The 21,083-nt window shown below is 42.5% G+C and overlaps 1 protein-coding gene across 1 annotated transcript; it reads right to left on the bottom strand.

Annotated features, from left to right (window-relative positions):
* Positions 1-484: 484 nt before the first annotated feature.
* Positions 485-19,250, bottom strand: Atg101 (autophagy-related protein 101). The gene is made up of 6 exons (XM_080267794.1): positions 19,221-19,250; positions 12,646-12,807; positions 10,884-10,982; positions 8,315-8,429; positions 5,563-5,729; positions 485-598 (listed from the first exon to the last, which is right to left on the bottom strand). The coding sequence occupies exons 1-6, from the start codon at positions 19,248-19,250 to the stop codon at positions 515-517; spliced, it is 657 nt and encodes a 218-aa protein (XP_080123920.1). The 3' UTR covers positions 485-514.
* Between the last annotated feature and the right edge of the window lie 1,833 nt (positions 19,251-21,083).

Below are 21,083 nucleotides of genomic sequence, written 5' to 3' on the forward strand. Positions count from 1 at the left end.
CTTTCTTACACCTCTTCCTCGGTGATTTATTTTTGTCATCTACATTTCTTTTTCTCTTGTATGCTATTCATATCCTTTTAATACAAACAGACTGCATAAATAACATCATCATTCACACCTCCTTTCCCACCCCAAGGAGGGATGAAGTTGGGTCCAGAGGGCCAGAAAAAACTTGACAGCATGAGATACTAACTAAAGTTTGCCCAACTGAATGAGCCACACTCCCATTCACTCACCATTCAAGCCCCAGAATCATAAAGTACATACAAGAGAATACTGATGTGGCATATGCACAAATAAAATGGTAAGGACGAAGTGCTACAAAGCCTCCTAAACCGACCAGAAAATAGGTCATAGTACCTCTCCCCATCCATGGAACTTCTTTTCAACTCACATCCCCAAGTCAATAATGCAGACACAGCTACTGCCCATTTCTACTGATCACCAATTCATTCCTCTGTTCAGATACATCATGTAAAACACAGCTCTGAGGTAACCTAGAGCACAGCCAATGTTATAGGGAGAGAGTGTCCCTAATGAGTTTCTTGATTGTAGTTGTGGTGGAAGGGTTGCTAGGAGCAGCAATACTGTGGCTGACCTGTTAGTGAGATGGGCAAAAATTTACATTATATGTACAATGCAATTTACACTAACCATATTTCTCACTTTCTTCATTATGGAAGGCCACAGTTATCATGATCATGAGCTGAAAGTTTGCACAAGTATGAATATGGGCCAGAGAAGTTTAGCCCACCATACTGTTTTGACTGGGGTTAGTGAAGATTACCCCAGTTAAGGCAAATGACATCAATAACATTTAAAATCACTCAGAGGTTTAACTATTTTAGTATCAGTTCACTTGTGGCAAACAAACTCTCAGTAAGTTACTTAAAACTCCCTACTCAATGTCACCTATTTTACGAGCTAGGCAGCTAATTTACACATTTCAAGAATTCATACCAAGAGCTGGACAATATGACTGCCTAGTTCAAAGCTAGACAATTTCACAAAATACCATACAGTATACTGTATACTGTATATGTATATGTGTATATATGTGTGTGTGTGTGTGTGTGTGTGTATCCTAGTGAGTGATGAACAGAGTGGCTTTAGGAGTGGCAGAGGATCGTTTCGTTTCGTTTCGTTTCGTTTTTAAAGGCTCCAACATGCTTGCATGTGTCGGCCTTGGTCACCTAATGGCGGCTCTCCACGCTGCACGATCCATTGCAGCCTCCCTGTTCAGTCCCTTAACCCTAAGGTCACACTTAATGACCTCATCCCATGTCTTTCTCGGTCTACCCCTCATAACCCCACCCCCAATATTAACACTTCTCACCTTCCTCACCCAATTATCATCCACCATCCTCTCCACATGTCCAAACCACCTCAATCTACCTCTCCTCATCACAATACCAATACACTCCAGTCCCATCCTACCTCTCAACTCTTCCATTGTAAACCCAGCCCCTCCAGGCCTTGGACGCAGGGACGCACTGCACATCCACCTAATCATTGTCATTTCTGTACGTCTGAGCCGGCGAATGTCTTCCTCCTTCACTGCCCAGGTCTCACTGCCATACAGCATTACACTCCTAACACATGCTGCATACAAAGACCCCTTAGCACGTAGGGAGAGCCCTCTCAATGTCAGGAGAGGCAAGAGCTCCCTGAACTTCTTCCAGCCACTTCTCACCCTAGCCACAGAGCCAGCTCCAGCCCCACCTCCAGCACACAACATGTCTCCCAAATAACAAAACTCTTCCACACACTCAAGAGATTCACCAGCAAGTTCAATCCTTTCACGTCTGACGATCTCCACCTGCTCACCCCGGCACGCCGTACACATAAAATCAGCATTATCTTGCAGTCTACCTCTGATACCACTACATCTCTTATGCACCCATTTATCACACACACCGCACAAGATGGAATTACTTCCCACGCCCTTGTGGCAAACTGCACATGGCCACTCTCCCTCGTCTTTGACAGTACCGCCACCAACCCTAGATATCATCACTTTTGTTTTGTCTGCATTTACCCTTAAACCCTTTTGCCCCATACCATCTCTCCACTTCCTAAATCTTTCCTCCGCCTCCCTTTCATTCTCTGCAATCAACACCAAATCATCAGCATACAACAACTCCCACGGGAGTCCGTTTCTAAAGTCACGTGAAAGGGCTTCAAGTACCATGATAAACAACATGGGACTCAAGACTGACCCCTGATGCACACCAACATTCACGGAAAACTCATCACTCAAATCTCCATTCACTCTCACCTGGGTATGAGCACCCACATACATGGCCATAACCACCCTAACCAGCCACTCCTCCAAGCCAAGCTTTCTCATTGCCCACTTCACCACCTCTCTAGGGACTCTGTCAAAGGCCTTTTCCAAATCAACAAAAACAAAATAGAGATCCCTTCTCCTACCAATATATTTTTCCTGAAGCTGTCGAACAATGAATATGGCATCAGTGGTCCCCCTACCTGGCATAAACCCAAACTGCATCTCATCAATATTCACTCTTTCTCTAATCATACCTTCTAAAACTCTCTCCATTACCTTCATTATCTGATCTAAAAGCTTTATACCTCTATAATTTCCTCTTTCCAGGGCATCACCCTTCCCTTTATACACATTTACAATTACACTCTTCAGCCAATCATCTGGGACAACACACTCATAAATAATCCTATTTATCAGGTCAGTGACTAAACTCACCCCTATATCGCCTGAGGCCACTTCAACATTTCGGCAGTCAACCCAGACACACCTGCTGCCTTCCCCACCCTCATCCTGCCTATTGCCTCACTCACAGTAGCAGTATCAATCAAAGGCCAAGGGCCAGACACTGGATCTGCTGGCTCCAAACCTTCCCTGTCCCAGTCAAACTCCTCATTCAACAACCGGTTATAATGCTCTCTCCATGCATCTTTAATATCCTCACTGTTCACCACTACCCTTCCTTCATCATTCTTCACACACTGCTCACCTATGATATCCCGATTATCCCTCTTCACCTGACCTGCCACCCTAAATATATTTTTCCTTTCCCCATGATTTAGGTTATCAAGTAATTGTCTCTGTGACTCAGACTTTGCCCTGTATACCTCTCTCTAGCCCTACGCTTGGCAGCCAAATATTCCTCTTTGCTGCCACCCTTCTTCCATTCCCGGAAAAGCCTTCTTTTCTCCTTAATTGCAGCTTCTACACCCTCATCCCACCACCAAGTTACTTTATGTCTTGGTGGTCCTCTTGTCCAGCCGCATGTTACATCAGTAACTCTCAAGAAATTGTTCTTGAGGGCTCTGTACTGTACATTAACGCCTCTGTCTACAGCTCCCTGTTCAGCCACCACTCTCCTCAACTCGCTATAGAAGGCATCCCTTACTACTTGGTTTTTCAGCTTCCATATTTTCCTCCTAGGTACATAAGTCCTCTTTTTCATCACTTGTTCTTTAAGCACCATATCACAAATCAATAGTTTGTGCTGCTGCACACACTCCTCACTTCCTATAACTTTAACATCCCTCACTAACCTCCTATCGGCCCTCCTAACCAGAAAATAATCTATCTGACTGCTATTTCCCCCAGACTCATACGTAATTAACCTACTGTCTCTTTTCCTAAAATATGTGTTGCACACAATCATGTCCGTTGCCTCCCCAAGTAGATCAAGTATTTGCAATAAGACAGATGTGGAGAAGGCTTGTGAAAAGGACTATAAGGTGTTTATGGCATTCATGGATCTGGAAAAAGCATACAACAAAGTAGACAGAAGGATTGTGGAAGGGTTTGCGCATGTATGGTGTAGATGGCACGCTGCTAGGTGCTGTTAATAGTTTTAATGATGGTAGTGAAGCATGTGTAAGGGTAAATGGGCATCTAAGTGAATGGTTCACGACTGGTGCGGGCATGTGACAAGGCTGTGTGATGTCCCCATGGTTGTTCAATATATATATGGATAAGGTGACGAGGGAAGTAAAAACACGAGTAATGGAGAGAGGGATGACGCTGGTAATGAATGGTGATGGATAGAATATTTCAAATTTGCTGTATGCTGATGATGCAGTACTACAGTACTTGCAAATACAGGACAAGAACTTGGTAGACTAGTGCAGAGTTTTGCTGATGTCTGTGGGTGTCATGCCTTGAGAGTAAACGTAGAAAAGAATAAAGAGATGGTTATTGTGAGAGACGGTGACTCCCAGTGTGATGTTAAAGTGAATGGAAAAAGACTGGAACTGATGAAAGAGTTCAAATGCCTGCATACAGTGACAGAAAAGAGAGGAAAATGTGCAAAAAAAGTGGAAAGTAGAGTGACACAAGGAAGGAAAGTAGCTGATGCTATGAAGGCCTTGATAAGAAACAGAGGCTTGAGTGTTGCACCTGCATGAGGCTTACATGAAAGAGTGTTAGCGCAAACTTTAGCATATGGATGTGAGACTATGGTGTGGCATGAAAATGAAATGTCAAGAATGACAGCAGTGGAGATGGGGCTGCTGAGGAATGTATGTGGATTACAGAGAGTGGACATGATACTAAATAATGTGATTCGTGAAAGATGTGGAGTGAGGAAGTCTGTGGACACCAGACTCAAAGACAGTGTACTGTGATGGTACAGTCATGTGGAGAGAATTGAAAACAACAGAGTGGTGAAAAGGGTATATCTGGGGCAACACTAGATTAGATGGCGAATAAATGAATATTCATACTGTCCACATCAAAGTTTTTTTTTTTTTTTGTGTGTGTACAACTCTGGGCAGAGGTTTCAGGGCCTATTTCTCAGGGGCAGTGGCCTATCCCATGGCCCAGTAGTCCTCCTACATCTCCACATGTCACCACTTTGGTGCTAACACCCACCATCCATACTGAATACATGCTAGGGATTTCTCATACAGGACTGGTGTACTGGTATTTGTGAGGGTTCTTTTACGACATGTCGGCAGGTCATCTGGTAGATCAGGAAAGTCTTTTTTTTTTTTTTTAAATAATGAAATTCAAATCCTTAAACCGTTCCCTGTCCCAGCCGGGATTCGAACCTGGGTCCATTAGGACTGCAAGCTGCCTCTCTAGTACCACTTCAGCCACTGCCGGTGTTGCAAGGTTGCTCTTCACCCACTTACTTAATGCAGTGCACTAGCTTTGGGTGACTACAACAGCTTTGCTCTGATGTGGCAATAAAGGAGAGGATAATGGTACAGAAAAGCTAAGGCCCCTGGTGGATTACACGAGTCACCTCCTGAACATTAGAACTCATGCACAAAAACACAACTATCACTCCAACCAGTACCTGAATCACTTTACCATCAAGCATCTAAAACATATAGCAGTAGAAAGGATAGATGGGATCGAACTCGAGACAGCTTTGTTACAATCTCAGGCTGGTCCACTTTACTTCATATTGGCCTTCTCCCTACGTGTCAAGTGGGGTTGGTGGAGGATTAGTGTCCCTCCCTGTAAAACAATTAACTCTAAGCCCTTGGCCACCCCGTTTGGGATACATGGCGTCTGGCAATGAATGAATGAATCTAAAACATATAATAAACTCCGCTTACCTTGAAGAGGAAAGGCTGAACATCTGGGAATGCTGTATCATAAATAAGATCAATCTCTGCCTGGTTGGGTGGTGAAGGGATGTAGTCATGCCTGTTGAGGGTATCTGTGATGTGCAGCAAGTTCTCTCCTAGTGACTCCCCAACTTTCTCACGCCATCGCTGACGTTCTGTGGTGAAGGCATGGTATTGTGGCATATATTCTTTCTGCATTAGGACATTCCATAATTCCTCTATTTATAACTGCATTGTACTTCATGTCACACACTAGCCCTATGTCACACACTAACCCTATGTCGGGACAATTCTTGTATTCTACTCTAAATAATACAATATTATTCCACTGAAAGAGTCCAAGGAAGCTCCAGGGAGGATGAGTTATATAAAAAAAAAAAAAAAAAAAAAATCAACTAAGTTATTTCTGCAAAATGTCAATATAAAATCAACTGTAAGTTATTTCTGCAAAATAAGTCAATACAAAATGACAAAACAGGCAACTGAAGGTGTGCTTTATGCAAAGTATATTGCTCCAGAGGATACAAAACTGACTCCTAAGTCCATAAGAATGCATCCCTATAAACCATGAAATGACTGGCACTTTATTCCCTTCACTTGGAGGTCTTTCCTGAGCAGAATACAATAATTTGATGGTTATATGATAAACTAACAAATAACAGTAAAAAGTCATCATCACTCTAATGAAATTATGAGGTTTCTTGCATTTTCACAATGTAAAGTCCTGCCAAAGCTCCATACAAATCAGCTGATAGTAGTTTTAATATGGCACTGTATTCACCTGCTATTTCTCTAACCCTCAGCTTCTCAACTTACAGTCTCTCTTCCCAACATTACTGGCAGTCTAGGACTGGCCAAATTCTTATTCTGATACCATGATTTTAACCCCTCCGTGCCGGGCTGTTTATGCAGCAGTCGCCCTCTCAGTATGGGCAATTTTCCCAAAGTTGCTTGTTGCAAACCTTAACCCTTTCTTTAGCAGAAATGTGTTTTGATGTACCCTCGTACATCGCTTGTAAACACCCGTGAGACATCAGAACCACAACTGTGGTACGCTGGCACATCCTCTAATGAATGACAGCTTATGGTCCTCACAGTAGCCCGGCAAGGCCATTTCTGAGGACCTCGTGATAGCAACAGCTCTGTGTTTTGACAACAAAGACTGTGACGAAGTTCTGACGAATTCTGACATCATAAGATACGTCATGACTGAGTTGCAGTGGCACCAATGGCTTGCTTACTCATCTGTGATGTAACCTCTTTTAGACCAATCATTATTTTATTTATACTTTCTACTACAGATATCATACAATATTTTCCGCTGACATACGGCAAAATTTACACCCCTCAGCCTGCCTGAGAAAGCCAGTTACCACGCACTTGATCACAAGAGAGGGTGTACAAGATACAGTATATTTCTCTCATGGCGTCTGGCGAATTCCAAAAGTGATGAGTTTATTCCTCGTAAGGATGCTTATTCAGATCTATCAAATGATGATGCAGCAGTGTTTGATGTGTCAGTAGATGACTATGATCCTGAAAATGATAGCAAGGTTGATGTGAGTGAGGAGGAGAAGGAGGAGGATATTAATAGCAGGCTTAGTGACGCCACACTCTCGGCAAGAAGTGGGTCAAGGTCACCATCACCGTCAAGTGTGTCCACACACTTCATGCTCAGCTTACAAGGTAAGTAAATAAGCCATCCATCTGTGCATGACATTTTTTTCAAGCTAATTTGTACAGTAGTTACTTGTGTAACAGTACTTTAGCATAAGATATGTAAACTAATATAATGATATATTTTATAATCATTTTTTTTTCATTACCAACATCATGCTGGGTTTATGTGATTATCAGTAAACAAACAAATCACAAAGAGTGAACAGTTTGGACGTGGCAAAAGACATACACTACCCCTCACACTAAGGGAGGGGGAGCTGTCAGGTCGATATGGGAGGTGAACATAGTGTTTACACTAGGGGGAGGGGTCGGTAAAGAAAGGGTTAATATCTCGAAAAGTATAGCAGTTAGGGAAACAAATTAAAAACCATATTACTCATCAACTCTCCTTCTTGCAAATAAAACCATCCCCAGGTCTGTAGCTGGTGGTGTTGAGTAAGGATGTGAAGAATATACATAATTTTTGGCCGCAAGCCAGGCTGTATTTGTGTGTGTGCATGTGGCACCAACTTTCGCTTTGCTTTCAACATGATAACTTCTCCATTACTAGATAAACTAGACACAGTTGCATCCAAGACACACTCTATGGCACTATCACTTAGAATCGGACAAGAAACGCAAGAAAACATCGTCCTACACCTGGCAGTCACAGATGCAACTGAGGTATGCTTGCCTTGGGTGCCGGAAGGCTATCCCTACCCTTTGGTAAGCAGATCAAGTGGAAGCCACTTCAAATTGTGACGCAAATACACTTGCGATTATAGCCGTCTCCCGGCAGCCCCGATCCACCAATTTCACATCAGATATAACCCACACCCAGAGCTTAGGGGTTACTGTTCTTGTAGTTTTGTTATTTCACTTGTTTAACCATCATATAATGAGGAGGGGGGATAATTGGGAAATACTACATACTGGTAACTGATGAGAGCATTATCCCATTGCCTTCGATATCTACAAACAGTATGTACTCTGCTTACTGAAGATGCTAGTGAGAACAGTTATGCTAATATTTGTTATTCAGTAAGACAACACTGATCCTACAAAGTTGTTCATACTGTACCATGTTCGTTGTTCAGAGAAACAACATTGACCCTAAGTGTCCACACCTCCCATGGGATACTTTCACTGGGAAAAGGCCATCGACCTCGCTTACGCTGATAGAATTCCAACGCAACCTGTGGTATAGTGAATTAAATTACATTGCTGTCACAGAGTACAAGATACACTGTGTGCACAGAAAGGAAAGAAAGAAAAAAAAAAAAAAGGCTAACCACATTTATACAAAAAAGATTTGCACTACAGTATCAGAGCTAAATAATATCAAAGACTGTCTACTACCCATTAATATACTATACTACTTCACATACGACAATACAGTACTCAGTGTCCATTATGCAAACTACGGTATACCAGGCTGCTGTGAAGCAAGTTCAAGAAAAATCCTAAAATCCTCCTTATATTTACCTTCCAACAGCCTAGTTGACTGAGAACCCATATTATGAAGCAGAAGGCCATAAATTACCATCATGCCTTCAGTACGTAATACTGAATTGATGAGCCCTACAGCTATTTGTTACACATTAATCATGAAGTGTCCTATTTTTATACATTTTTTCCAGCATCACTACAGCTTATCATTACTGTATTGTTTACCCTCGTGAAATTACCAAACAAGAAAAACATAACTTAATATCATTACTTAAATAAAAATAAAAATGTATACTGTTTTGCTATGTGAAGACAAAGGGGAGCTGCAAGGCTTGGTGGATGAGTTTGGGAGTGTGTGTAAGAAACGGAATCTATGGGTAAAGGTAGGGAAGAGAAAAGTTATGGTCTTCGAGAGAAGTGAAGTCAGTGGATGTACAGTGAAGCTGGATGAGGAGGAATGGAAAATGTGAATGTGTTTAAGTGCTTGGGTATTAAGTGCTTGGGTAGTGTGTTGAGTAAGGATTGAAGTTTAGAGGGTGAAGTGCTTGAAAGGGTACAACAAAGAAGAAAGGTTGCTGGTTCCTTGAAAGCAGTGATAAGAAACAGGGAAGTGAGCATGGAAGTGAAAAAGTTACTATATAACAGTATTGTGATACCAACTCTAATGCATGGAAGAGAAGCTTGGACCTTGTTGGTGGGACAGAAGTCAAGAGTATGAGCAGTGGAAATGAGTTATTTGAAAAGAGCAGGTGGAGTCACATAAAGAGACAGACTGACAAATGAGGAAGTGAAGGAGCGTTGTGGTGTGGATGTGGATGTGATAGGAAGCGTTAGGTGAAACACACTGAGGTGGTTTCACCGTGTGGAGAGGATGGAGAGTGAGAGACTGATGAGGAAAGTGTATGAGTCAGGTGGAGAGGGGGAGAGGGAGGGGGAGGCCAAGGATAAGATGGAGGGATGGAGTGGAGAGGTATATGAGAGAGGAGGGGGGTTGAGCTAGGAGCAGGGCAGTGAAATGGCAGGGGACAGGGCAACATGGAGGCGATTTGTTTGTGGCCACCCCTTATGGGATTAAGGCATTTGGCAAGACAGATAGAAATAAAAATACAGTAATCCCTCAATTATTCAGACATCCATTATCCGAATGATCCATTACCCAGGCACTGTGATCTGACTGTATTAAACCATTATACACACATTTCTCCGTTTTATCTGGAAAAAATGATTGCATCCAGGTGGAAATTATGGCTGTACGAACATTTTCGCCCACCCGGGCAGGAAAAGCCCAGTGGTGCCGCGCTGTTTGGCTCAGTAATTCACCCAGTGTCTGCTAAAGACCCTGTTGGTCATTCCCAGTTCCCACCAGCGACCGTGTAGCAAACAGCTCCTCTCGAACAGTTGTTATTGCAGCGCAAGTGGTGGCTACTATGGTTGTTCCCTACCTGCTTCAGGCTTTGTTATTCCCTGCATGCCTCTTCCTAGGGTGTGTGATGATGGCCCCATCCACCAGGGAAAGGGATGAGGGTAGTGCTGACTCTGGAGAAGTAGGAGATCCTAGGTAAGACTGATGCGGGATGGTCGACTTCCACATCTTAAAGGAGTGCGACCTGGCCCCCTCAACCCTACATGACATGGTATATAATTGCTTGGTTGTAGTTTATTGGTTTGCTTGACCAGAGAGAGTAGTGTTAAACAACAGGAACAAGTGTTGCACGATGTACAGTAGTGGCCTTTTACAACGACGTCCAAAGTTAGGTTATGTACGACAGGGGGCCAGGGGAGAAGTCCATTATCAGGATGGATCCACTTTCCGGACATGCCTTTAGCACTATTAGCTACGTCGGATAATCCAGGGATTACTGTATACACAATGATCATACTGCAAGAGTTAATGGAGAATGGTGAACCACTTTTGCACAAAAGACACTTTGCAGTCTAAACAAAATTACCAAGGTTCATATACTTGTCTGCTTAGGGGGCTCTGTACCATACCTTCCTTAACAATTTATTTTACTGTACATATTGCACCATACTCCTCTCTTTTACTTTATGTCTTTTCAGTATTGCCACAAATTGCATATGCAGCATTCAGAAGATTATTAATAAGCCATGCAGAAATAAACTGGTAAGGAAGAAATGCTAGAGACTCCCTCACACCCTCAAGAATAAAAGTCCGCGAGATACCCAGATCCAAAGCCTACCTGTCCACTTGGAGGTGCATCTGGAGCTCTTATTGCCTCACAGAACCCACTCACTTCTTTCTTAATGCTTTTATCCAACTGTTCTGATGAACACCGCACCTGTAACACCAGAGGTCAAATCAATCTCTTGACATCACATACATACATACATAATCTAAACCTGTGTTGCCGTATGACCAGTGTAAGAGCCCAGGGCCAGGCAAGTTGGTCCTGACATTTAAGATGAAAATGGCAAGCCTCACTCATCCCTGAATGGCAATACATGAGCAATAAACCCCAACCACCCCTTGGATATGAACCGACACAGGCTCAATCCGGTTGGAGCGCTTTAATTACCCACTAAACCACCAGGTGCCATAGTCTGGTTATATGGTTACCACCCAGCATAGTAAATGGTTCCCTGGTGTACAGGGAACCATCTGGCTTGTCACTCAGTATAGAGTCACCCATAGACAGAAGGAAGAGGAAAGAATGAAGGAAAGAATGACATAAGAGGAAGGAAGGGAGAGAGGAAATGGCAGCCACCCGAGAGCAGAACTACACTGATTGGATGGTGAGCACCCCCACCTACCACCATGCAGAAAAACTCATTTCCAACCTTCCTCTTATTAAAAGTGCTGACAAAGAAAGAAAGATAACTACAGGACAATGGCAGCGAGACAAGTACTTTTCATTCAGCACCCAAATGCATCCACTTACACATTTCAAAAAGGCTGACCTACTGGTAATACACTACTGTACACATGGATAGAATGTTTATAATGTCAGTTACATGTCTAAGCAAAAGCAAACCATATTTAGCCAAGCTGTGAACAAGAAGCTACAACCAAGAAATATGGGGAAAGAAATGTTGTGCATAAGGCTATACCAACATAGGTAGGAAAGGGAATATTTCATTTATAAGATTTTCATCTTAAAAATGAGACAAAATGAGATGTTACTGATACAGAAAAAATATATAAAATGAAAACATGGGATAGTAGTCAACTGACAAACTAACACAAGCTCACAGGTTTTGTCAACCTGCCAAATTCACTGAGTTAAACAGATTCCTGGAAATTTTACCTGTCATTTAGTTCACTGGTACTGAGCCAAACCAACCTTCACTAACAGCCTCCAGCACTAACCCATCCTATGAAAAACTCTATATACAGGACTGTATTGTAGAACTGCTTATAAATGTCTTGGAAATATATTGTTATATATAAACATGATGGGTATACTACAAGCAATGCCTGTGAAGTTGCAATATACAAAACAATATGTTTATGTTTCTTGTTATGTACATAAACTACATCATTGCACTGTCCATTCTATGAACTGCTTTAGTCATATATCAGTGTACATAAACCATACAGTGCTTCTGACATCCATTCAATGCTGGAGATGGTGTACAGCAAACAAGCAACTGACATTAATAATGTGCAAAGATGAGAGTGAAAAAACAAACACTGAAGACAAAGCACACAGTGGGAAACATTCAATACCCAATATGAAGATGAAAACAAGGTGGATGAGTACACTGCACAGTGATGTCTGAAGACAAAAAAGATTGTGTCTGCCAGTTTTTCCAAACAGGATTTTAACTTTTGGTTCACTGGAGGAATGAATGAACTGCATGTGCACGTTAGTTTTAAAGAACAATTTTATGTAACAACAGCTTATGCAAAGCAACAGCTGAACTTTCTATCTTAGACAAAAAAAAATATTTAGGCAGGAGGCATCATCTGCAATATACCCCTAGTACAATGCTCTTACTCACATAAGTAAAATCAATAAAATCACAGTCAACATCTTGGAATCCGATTGTGCCAACTGCATATGTGTCGTCATTTTTATAGTGGAACTTGCCAGTGGATCGGTGGAAAAGCAGTGTGTGAAACAGACTCAACACTGCCTCATCCACCTGCCTCCCCTCCACATTCTGAAAAATAAATGATGTGAGGTTATTTACGCTACCCTTGCATTAAGGAAATTTGGTATCCTGAACACTGTCATTCCACCACAATATAAACTTTCTGGTATGCTGAAAAGTAGAATGGCCACTATGCAACAGTCCAATCCTGGAAATACATGTACAAAACAAGACCATTTAAAGTACAGTAGGACTGGCATTTCACAATGGCGATCCAATATTCCAATTAACGGGTACAGTATTAATGTTCACCACAACACTTTCCTGTAGAAACATCTTTTAGTCGATCTACTCTTGAAACAGACCGCTAAAATAAAACTGGTACAGTAGAACCTCTCTCATTCGGACTATATGGGGGGAAGGATTGTCCGAATTAGCAGATTGTCCGGACCATCAGGGTAATCTCCAGTTCATACCAAACTCTATCTACATATGGTATGTTTGTTAATTATTAACATATGTGGCATATGTCAACCCTACGTAACTGCAAAAGATGAAAGGATACCGGTACTAAAATAACAAAACTAATCATGTAAGATAGTTTTGTATTGCATAATTTACAGGTAAGGTCATGACAAGAAACTAGCCTACATTTTAAATTGTAGTATGTGACTAAGGCCCATGTAGGCAAAAAAATAACTTAATTAACTGTAATATTTGGAATAAAAATAAAACTTATGTAGGCAAAAAATACATTGTCATCTTTGGCATATTGATAACACCCATATGGGCAAGAAGCTAATGTTTGATGTACAAGTAAAGCACATTTAAGTACAAAAAAATAACCTACAGTAATCACTAAACACTGCAGAATATTCTGACCCATTTTTGTGTAAGCAAACTCCTCCTTTTAACACCTTTATTCATTACAGAAGCTACACTTGCATTAAGGGGCATGGTAAGGAGGATTAACTTTTGAAATACAGCTTAAAAATATAAATGGTTGGTGAACTAGTTGATGGAACGAATGCTAGCGTGTGTTTAAACAGGCGCCCATGTAGCGACCTAGCGTGATCCGAGACTAAACGAATGACGATCGCTTTCCGCGCTGATACTGAAAATGACTTTAGAATTACTTTCAACATATTTTTAGAGCTTATTATTTTTAAATTTTGTCCGGATTAACAGAAATCCGGATTAAAGGGGTCCGGACCAAAGAGGTTCTACTGTACTTGCTTCTTTAATAAACATTAAGCTTCTTTTCTGGTCCTCATATCTGATTTATTATTTCTCCATAAGAACCTGTTCAATAGTACACATAGGCCTACAGTACTGCAATTCAAGACTGGGGAGTGATGGTTCACTCAAGCAACATTCCACATTAGATACTCATCCCCAAGTTTGAATCCGTCTGAGAGGACTTAGGTTATGGAAGGATGAGGATGGTCTTTGAAGTTGGTAACTCCTATCCCTCCTCCTCCCACTTCCAACCCTCTGGCACACAGTAACTTAACTAGAGAGTGTCTGGCTACAGTTTCTCAAACACTTGTCCCACAATATGAGGTCAGACCATGGGGGGGGTGGGGATCTGACTCAGAAAATTTCTTGAGTGTACATAATTCATTTAGCCAACAATGCTGATGCCACCAAAGGTGGAGAGGATTAGAGAAATGCAGAATATAACAATGGCAACATCAGATGAAAAGCCAATAATTAAACTAATAAAAAGTTCCAGGCATCTTCAATCTTTGAATATTTCAGAACACCAGAAACTCTATGTCTATCTACCTATCTATCTATAGCCCGACGCCCTAATCCCACAAAGGGTGGCCGCAGACAAAACGCCTCCAAGTCGCTCTGTCACCCACCATTTGACTACCCTCCCTCATATACCTCTCAACTCCATCCCTCCCCCTCATCCTCGGTCTACCTCTCCCTCTCCCTCCCTCCACCTCACCTACATACACCCTCTTAGTCACTCTTTCATTCTCCATTCTCTTCACATGTCCAAACCACCTCAGTGTATTTCTCCTAATCTTCTCAACCACATCCACATCCACCCCACAGCGTTCCTTCAATTCTTCATTCGTCAACCTGTCCCTCCACGTCACTCCACATGCTCCTCTCAAGTAACTCATTCCCACTGCTCTCACTCTTGATTTGTTCCCCTCTTGCAAGGTCCACGCCTCACTTCCATACATCAGGGTAGGGATCACAATACTATCATGCAGTGACTTCTTAACTTCCATACTCACCTCCCTATTTCTCATCACTGCTTTCAGCATACCAACAACCTTCCTTCCCTGCTGTACCCTTTCACGCACTTCATCCCCCAAAGTTCCATCCTTCCTCATCACACTACCCAAGTACTTGAATGCACTCACATTCTCCATATCCTCACCATCCAACCTCACTGCACACTCTGTGACTTCATTCCTCTCAAACACCATAACTTTACTTTTGTTTACATTAACTTTCAGATTCCTCCTCCTACACATTGTCCCAAATTCATTCACCAAACCATGCAACTCCCATTCATCTTCACTCAACAGTACTGTATCATCAGCAAACAGCAACACTGGATGCTTCCAAATCTCACCCTCATTCATTAGAGCCACCCCCACATCCACTGCCCTACCCTGCACCTCCTTTACAACCCCATCCATGTATATATTAAACAGCCATGGAGACATCACACAAATGAAAAAAATAGGAAATGAAAATAGGTGCCAACTCCTTCAAATTATGAAACATGAAAAAGGGGAGAAGGGTGCTTAAAACTGACAGGGTGACTTGCTTGTAGGTGTTGCGAGGAGATTCCTCAGAGTGATGGTGCTCCTCCAACACTCCTCTGAACCCAGCGTCCCTGCGCTGCCAGTCTACTTGGTCCTATGATGAACTTGTCGCTCTGCAAAGTGATGTGTATCCCGGTACTGGTGGTTCATCAGGTACTGTCCTCAGGAATTCATCTAGTCAGGCTTTGAAGTACCGTATTTTACAAAACAGTTAGTAAGGTCCTGAATTTTTCGTGGAAAGCATTTGACGATTCTGGGACCATTGTAGGGCAGACTGGATGAGAGTCTTGATACTCGCTGGTGCGTATTATGGTGGGATTTTTCTTAACCCCTTAAACGCGGCTGTGTACAGTCATTCCCCCCCGAGTGGCGGGGTTGTATCGCGGTCTGAGTACCTGTAGGAAAATATTCGCCAAAAATCAGAGATTAACCCTAGAACATTATACTTGGTATGGCAGATAGTACTTACATTCAGCTTTCTCCAGAGACAGGTGTTGAGCCTTCGTGGACTACCCAAGGACTTGTGGAGACTTGCAAAGTTGGGTAACCAAATCTTCACTTTCACACCTCCAGCAACCCGGTTTCCCCTCTACCACAGCCTCATTCTGTCACAGTAAACTTTATACTACAACGTAAAGGTAGTTAGAAATCCGTATTTGTACAATAAGCACTGAAAATAAGGCTAAAATCAACGGAGCGTACGGCCGACATGCACTGTGGCGGCGGTCTTCCCGTCACTCAACAAACATTTCCATTTTCACAGCTAAAAACATGTATACTACATTATTTTCAATCATATTACTTCCCAAAAGATCACCACGGCGCGCTTTTTATTCTGCCTTACATCCGCCACTTTATTCTCGTTCCTGTCGGCCGCTTGCACTGACTGGGAAGAGCTAGAACTCGCCATAATCTCACTTTGAAAGCCTGCAGTAAACTGACGCTAAACAGGGGCAAACCGTGAGAAAAAAAGCTAGTGTTACAACTGGGGAAACAAGCGTTTCCTAGCAGCATAAACTGCTTGTGAGAGGAGAGCGCAGATTTACAGTTCTGAGTGCTCAGAGCGCTGCCATGTATCACAGCCAGGCTGGCCGGGCCGTGGTGGGGGGGGACGGGGGGAAAACACGATATTTGGCAACAACTGAGGTCAGTAGTACAAAGGTAAAGTATGCTAGTTGTAGCTAGAGGGTGGTGGTACTGATAGACAATACCAGCTGGAGCCTGCTTGCCCATGGTTATTCAAAATTTACTCAAATCGCAAACGCGACGATCCGCCGTTATGTCCTTTGGGCCGACCGTCGCAAATGCGACGATCCGCGTTTAAGGGGTTAAAACACTTGCGACCAGCCCTCTGATTAAAATGTGGTTCCACCTCACTGATGCTGGAAGGGTTGGGTACCAGTTTTTAATGGACCTTCCCAGTGAAGATGGTAATGTATCTTTCTCTATGTCACTGCTGAGAGAATAGTCCAAGTTTTTTTAGTCTGTCCAAGCAGGAGAGTTCTTTCATGCCCTTTATATGCCTGGTGTATGCTCTTTGTATAGATTCAATGATCCTGTGGGGGGACCATAGATGACTGCAGTAGTCCAGGACAAGTTGGACAAGTGCCCTCCACAGAGCATGCACTCCTCCTCCCAGGAACAGAAGGTTCTAAGGGCCCACCAAGCAATTCTTCTGGCCTTCTTGATAGTTTGTTTTATGTGGTGCTTGAACGTGGCATCATCACTTAGGTATACCCCAAGGCATTTTACATGAGGGTTTGTATCAACTGCCTCATTTTCACTTGTGAGCAGAGAAGTGTTGCTGAGGATATCTTGATTGATACCACTTCTGAGCATCTGGAACTTGCCGTCATTGAATGTCATGTTTTCTCTTGCCCAATTTTGGATTTTGTTGAGGTCCTCTTGAAGTAGAAGAACATCTTCATTAGCTCCAATACTTTTGCATATGTTGGTGTCATCAGTGAACGAGACAAGTGTGGAGTGCGAAATTTCTTTGTCGATGTCCCCTACCATTATTAAGAGGAGTAGGAGTCCTAGAACAGAACCTTGGGGGGCACCACAGACAACCCTGTGTTCTGCTGATATGCCTCCATTTGCTACAACAGTCTGGGATCTTCTTGTAGGGAAGTTATGAATCCACACTCCTATTTTCCCAGTTATGCCTAGGTCTCTTGGCTTGTACAGGATACCTTGGTTGACCTTGTCGAATGCCTTAGCGAAATCAAGGAAGGCAGTATCGACATTGTCACCCTCTGCTAAGTGGTGGAAGAGTTTGTTGTGGTGGGCAAGAAGCTCGGACAAGCAGGATCTCCCTTTATAGAAACTGTGTTGGAAAGCATTAGAGAGACCTAAGGAAGGCATAAATTTTATTTTTCATAAACTTTTCAAAGATTTTTACTGTAAGTGAGGTTAGGGCAGTGGTCTGTAGTTTTTTGCTAATCCCTTAGTTCTGCCTTTATGGAGTTATTGTGGCTTTCCTTGCTTCTGTAGGTACTATCCCTGCCTAGGATACCGGTATGGCAGCACAATAGATAAAAGGGGTGTGCCAGAGCATCTTTGCATTTGATCACAACATTGTTTGGTATGTCATCTGGGCCTGGTGCTGAATTTGGTTTTAGCTCTTCAACTGCCATGGTGATGTCCTGTTCTATGAATTCGATGTTCTGTAATATGTACGTGTCTTCAGCTGTTTGTGGTGAGCAGCAGAAAAAGGTCCATGGATCTAGTATTTTCTTTGTTTCCTCTGGTTCAAAGAACACTGATTGGTATTGTTCAGTTAGAAGTTTACATATTTCTTCGGGATCTTCTTTCATATCAACTTTGGCTGTTGCCAAGGGTCCAACTGGGTTGCATGACTTCAGGAACCACTTTTTGTAATTGGAGAAGTAGCCAAGGTTCTGTCTGATGTTTCTGACTGCTTTGTTTTCTTCTCTTATTCTTTGCTGTTCATGGGAGTTTTGGAGACTTTTTTCTGCTACCATCACCTGGGCCATTATTACTGTACTTGTTTTTTCCTCTCCTTTTGTTATTTTGTATTTGCTTGTTTAGTTTTGTCCTCTTCCTCATGGGTATTCTTCTGTCCCAGGGTATGGTTGTTCTTCTAAGTCTACAGTATGGTCTACACTTAATACCAGTGCTAAATCAATGGCATGCATCTGGAAGACTGACATACACAACAAAGTTAATCAATTATGGTACTCAATCTACATTACCCTGGCTACAATAACCATCAAAAAGAGGACACAAATGGCATAGAAACAGCCAGAACAATTAAGTGAGCTTACTATAGAAAGTGCCCTAATTTTTTCTCACCCCAAACCTAACCACTGGCATCACTATGCACTACAGGTAATTTTTTCTGTAGTAAAAGGATATGAAATCTAACTTAACATTTGCTACCTACTCTATCGTTATCAAAGAAGGTTCATTTACCGAAGGATACGTTTATCATATTCATCTACAATATGCTCTGCGCGTGGTTAAAATTGCATCACCTCTTCTTTCGCGACTCAGGTTGACTGACCAGACTGGCCATTCAACAAAGTGAGTGATTTTGCAATTATTTCACCTCCCTTGGAGCTTTACTTTGAACAGATTTAGCAGCTGTTGTAACAAACACATGACACAAACAATCACTGCAATGAAAATGGTGATTAACACGTACAACAAGGCATAATTACTTACCAACTCGAGCACCTGCGTGTTTGCATTCATTCTTCGCTTTGTTTTGATATGCGTCGAGTAGTACAGCTGATGGTGACGTCACAAGGCGTCCAAGTTTAAGTACCCTGGATCTAAATAATTCCCAGCTGGTTGATATAGAACCATTCAGTCAAGTCTCAGCAACCAATGGAGCCCGAGTCCTTCAAGCCTGACTGTCTGAGACGCTTCTGTATGAGAAATCAGTGGTCGTGACCGTCGTGGCTCGTACCAAGACTCCCGAGAGAACCATGGAACTGAAGAAAACAAGGTCTATTAGAAGAAAATGGGAATGACTGATTTGCAAGTGTACGGGCTAGAGGAACATCCTACATACTGTTACCTAAGCAATGACAGAATCGAGGATCATAAGAACATCCAGGAAAGTTAGCTATCTTAGGTTACACAAACGACCTGCTTGCAGACTTAGCTCCAGTTAAATTCCCTTGACCCCGCTTACCCCTAGTGGCCAACCTATCAGTTATATAGGCATTGGAAAACGCGCAGAAGTGGCCTCCTTTGTTGGGTCTGTTTTGTAAAGCCACTAACTTTTCTGGCATTTTCCTTGGAATGCCTTGTATTTTATTACGTCACATTTAGTTGCAACACTTTTTTTTTTTGTTGCTCCGAGCTTAGACCCATAATATAGGCAGCCTTCGTAAATGTGTGTGTGTTGGCGACTGATGTTGCGGCACACTCGGACTTTTTTTTTTCGGCCAAAAATTACAAGCTTGAGTTAAAGAGCGTCAGTAGGATTGCTAAAATGGGGTGGTCATATTCATTATGGCCGAAGGAGAACTTTTAAGATAGATTCTGAGTTATTCCTCCGGAAAGCTGGGTAGTCCTACCCATCTGCAGGCTGCACCATTTCTTGAATTGTTCTTGTCCTTTTTGTTTTATTTAACTTCTGGTATTATTATCTTTCCTGGCAAGTCTACTGCCGTGCTGTTTTGGTGGCTCCTCGACCTGACGCGCACTGGCCAGTTAATGATGATGCTGCGATGGCGCTGTGGTCGCGTTCTGCCGCTCTGCATCTTTCATGCATTGTTTATGTTTGCACGCTGCTGGATCATATCGATAACATAATGCCTGTCCACAGACTCAGGCACACACAGTGCCATTCCTACACTTCGACACACGTACATCACACACTATAGACACCCCTTCCCATTCATACTCGGCCAGCATGGAAAAAGGTTAGCTCTTGGTATCATTTTCTGTGAAGTGATGTATTATGGTTCGTGCTGTACTCATACAGATGAATATCCCCGTATAGCCTACTAAAATACCCACATACTAAAACTGGGAGTGTTCCATTTAATGGAGACAGATGCCTTATTGCTCTGGTACTAATGTAACCAGCCAAGCGGCTCCGCTGCCGGATTATTCAAACTTCGGTCAACTTTCGGAAAACTACATTTCTCGATCCAGGAAATCTGACACAACCACGTTGTAGACCATGTTATTCTAATTCTATTCCACTATACATTTGTTTTTGGAAATGCATATTTAAGGTAAAAATCCTTTATAATATTACCTTGCATCTCCCCTCAGATTCAAACTTTCGCGTCGTTCTTTCTGGTTGTCACGGTAGCTCCTGCCCGTGACGTCATGCCAATACAGCGCATGCTCGGATGTCCCGACCAATGAAATATCAGCCAAAAGGCGGACCACTCAAATTATTGATAGCATTAGGAGATTTTCAGATTTCAGAACACATCAGGAAGTGCCGTTACAAAGGCAATACTCTCGCATACCAACTGAAATGATTTCAAAATCCCTTACTTTAGTCAGTTCCACGATGGGATCCACTTGTAGTGGGCATTCTGTGACTGAATAGCGAGGGTG

The sequence above is a fragment of the Coenobita brevimanus genome, chromosome 25 (assembly GCF_032717465.1).
Source record: "Coenobita brevimanus isolate Jiangsu-jjx chromosome 25, ASM3271746v2, whole genome shotgun sequence".
Classification (NCBI taxonomy): domain Eukaryota; kingdom Metazoa; phylum Arthropoda; class Malacostraca; order Decapoda; family Coenobitidae; genus Coenobita; species Coenobita brevimanus.

Coding starts and splice junctions, on each gene's coding strand:
- Atg101 (XM_080267794.1), bottom strand. CDS start 19,250: ATGAATGCAAACACGCAGGTGCTCGAGTTG. Junction 8,430..10,883: donor ATGCACCTCCAAGTGGACAG/GTAGGCTTTGGA, acceptor ACTATACCACAG/GTTGCGTTGGAATTCTATCA. Junction 5,730..8,314: donor TTCTCTGAACAACGAACATG/GTACAGTATGAA, acceptor CCTTCACCACAG/AACGTCAGCGATGGCGTGAG.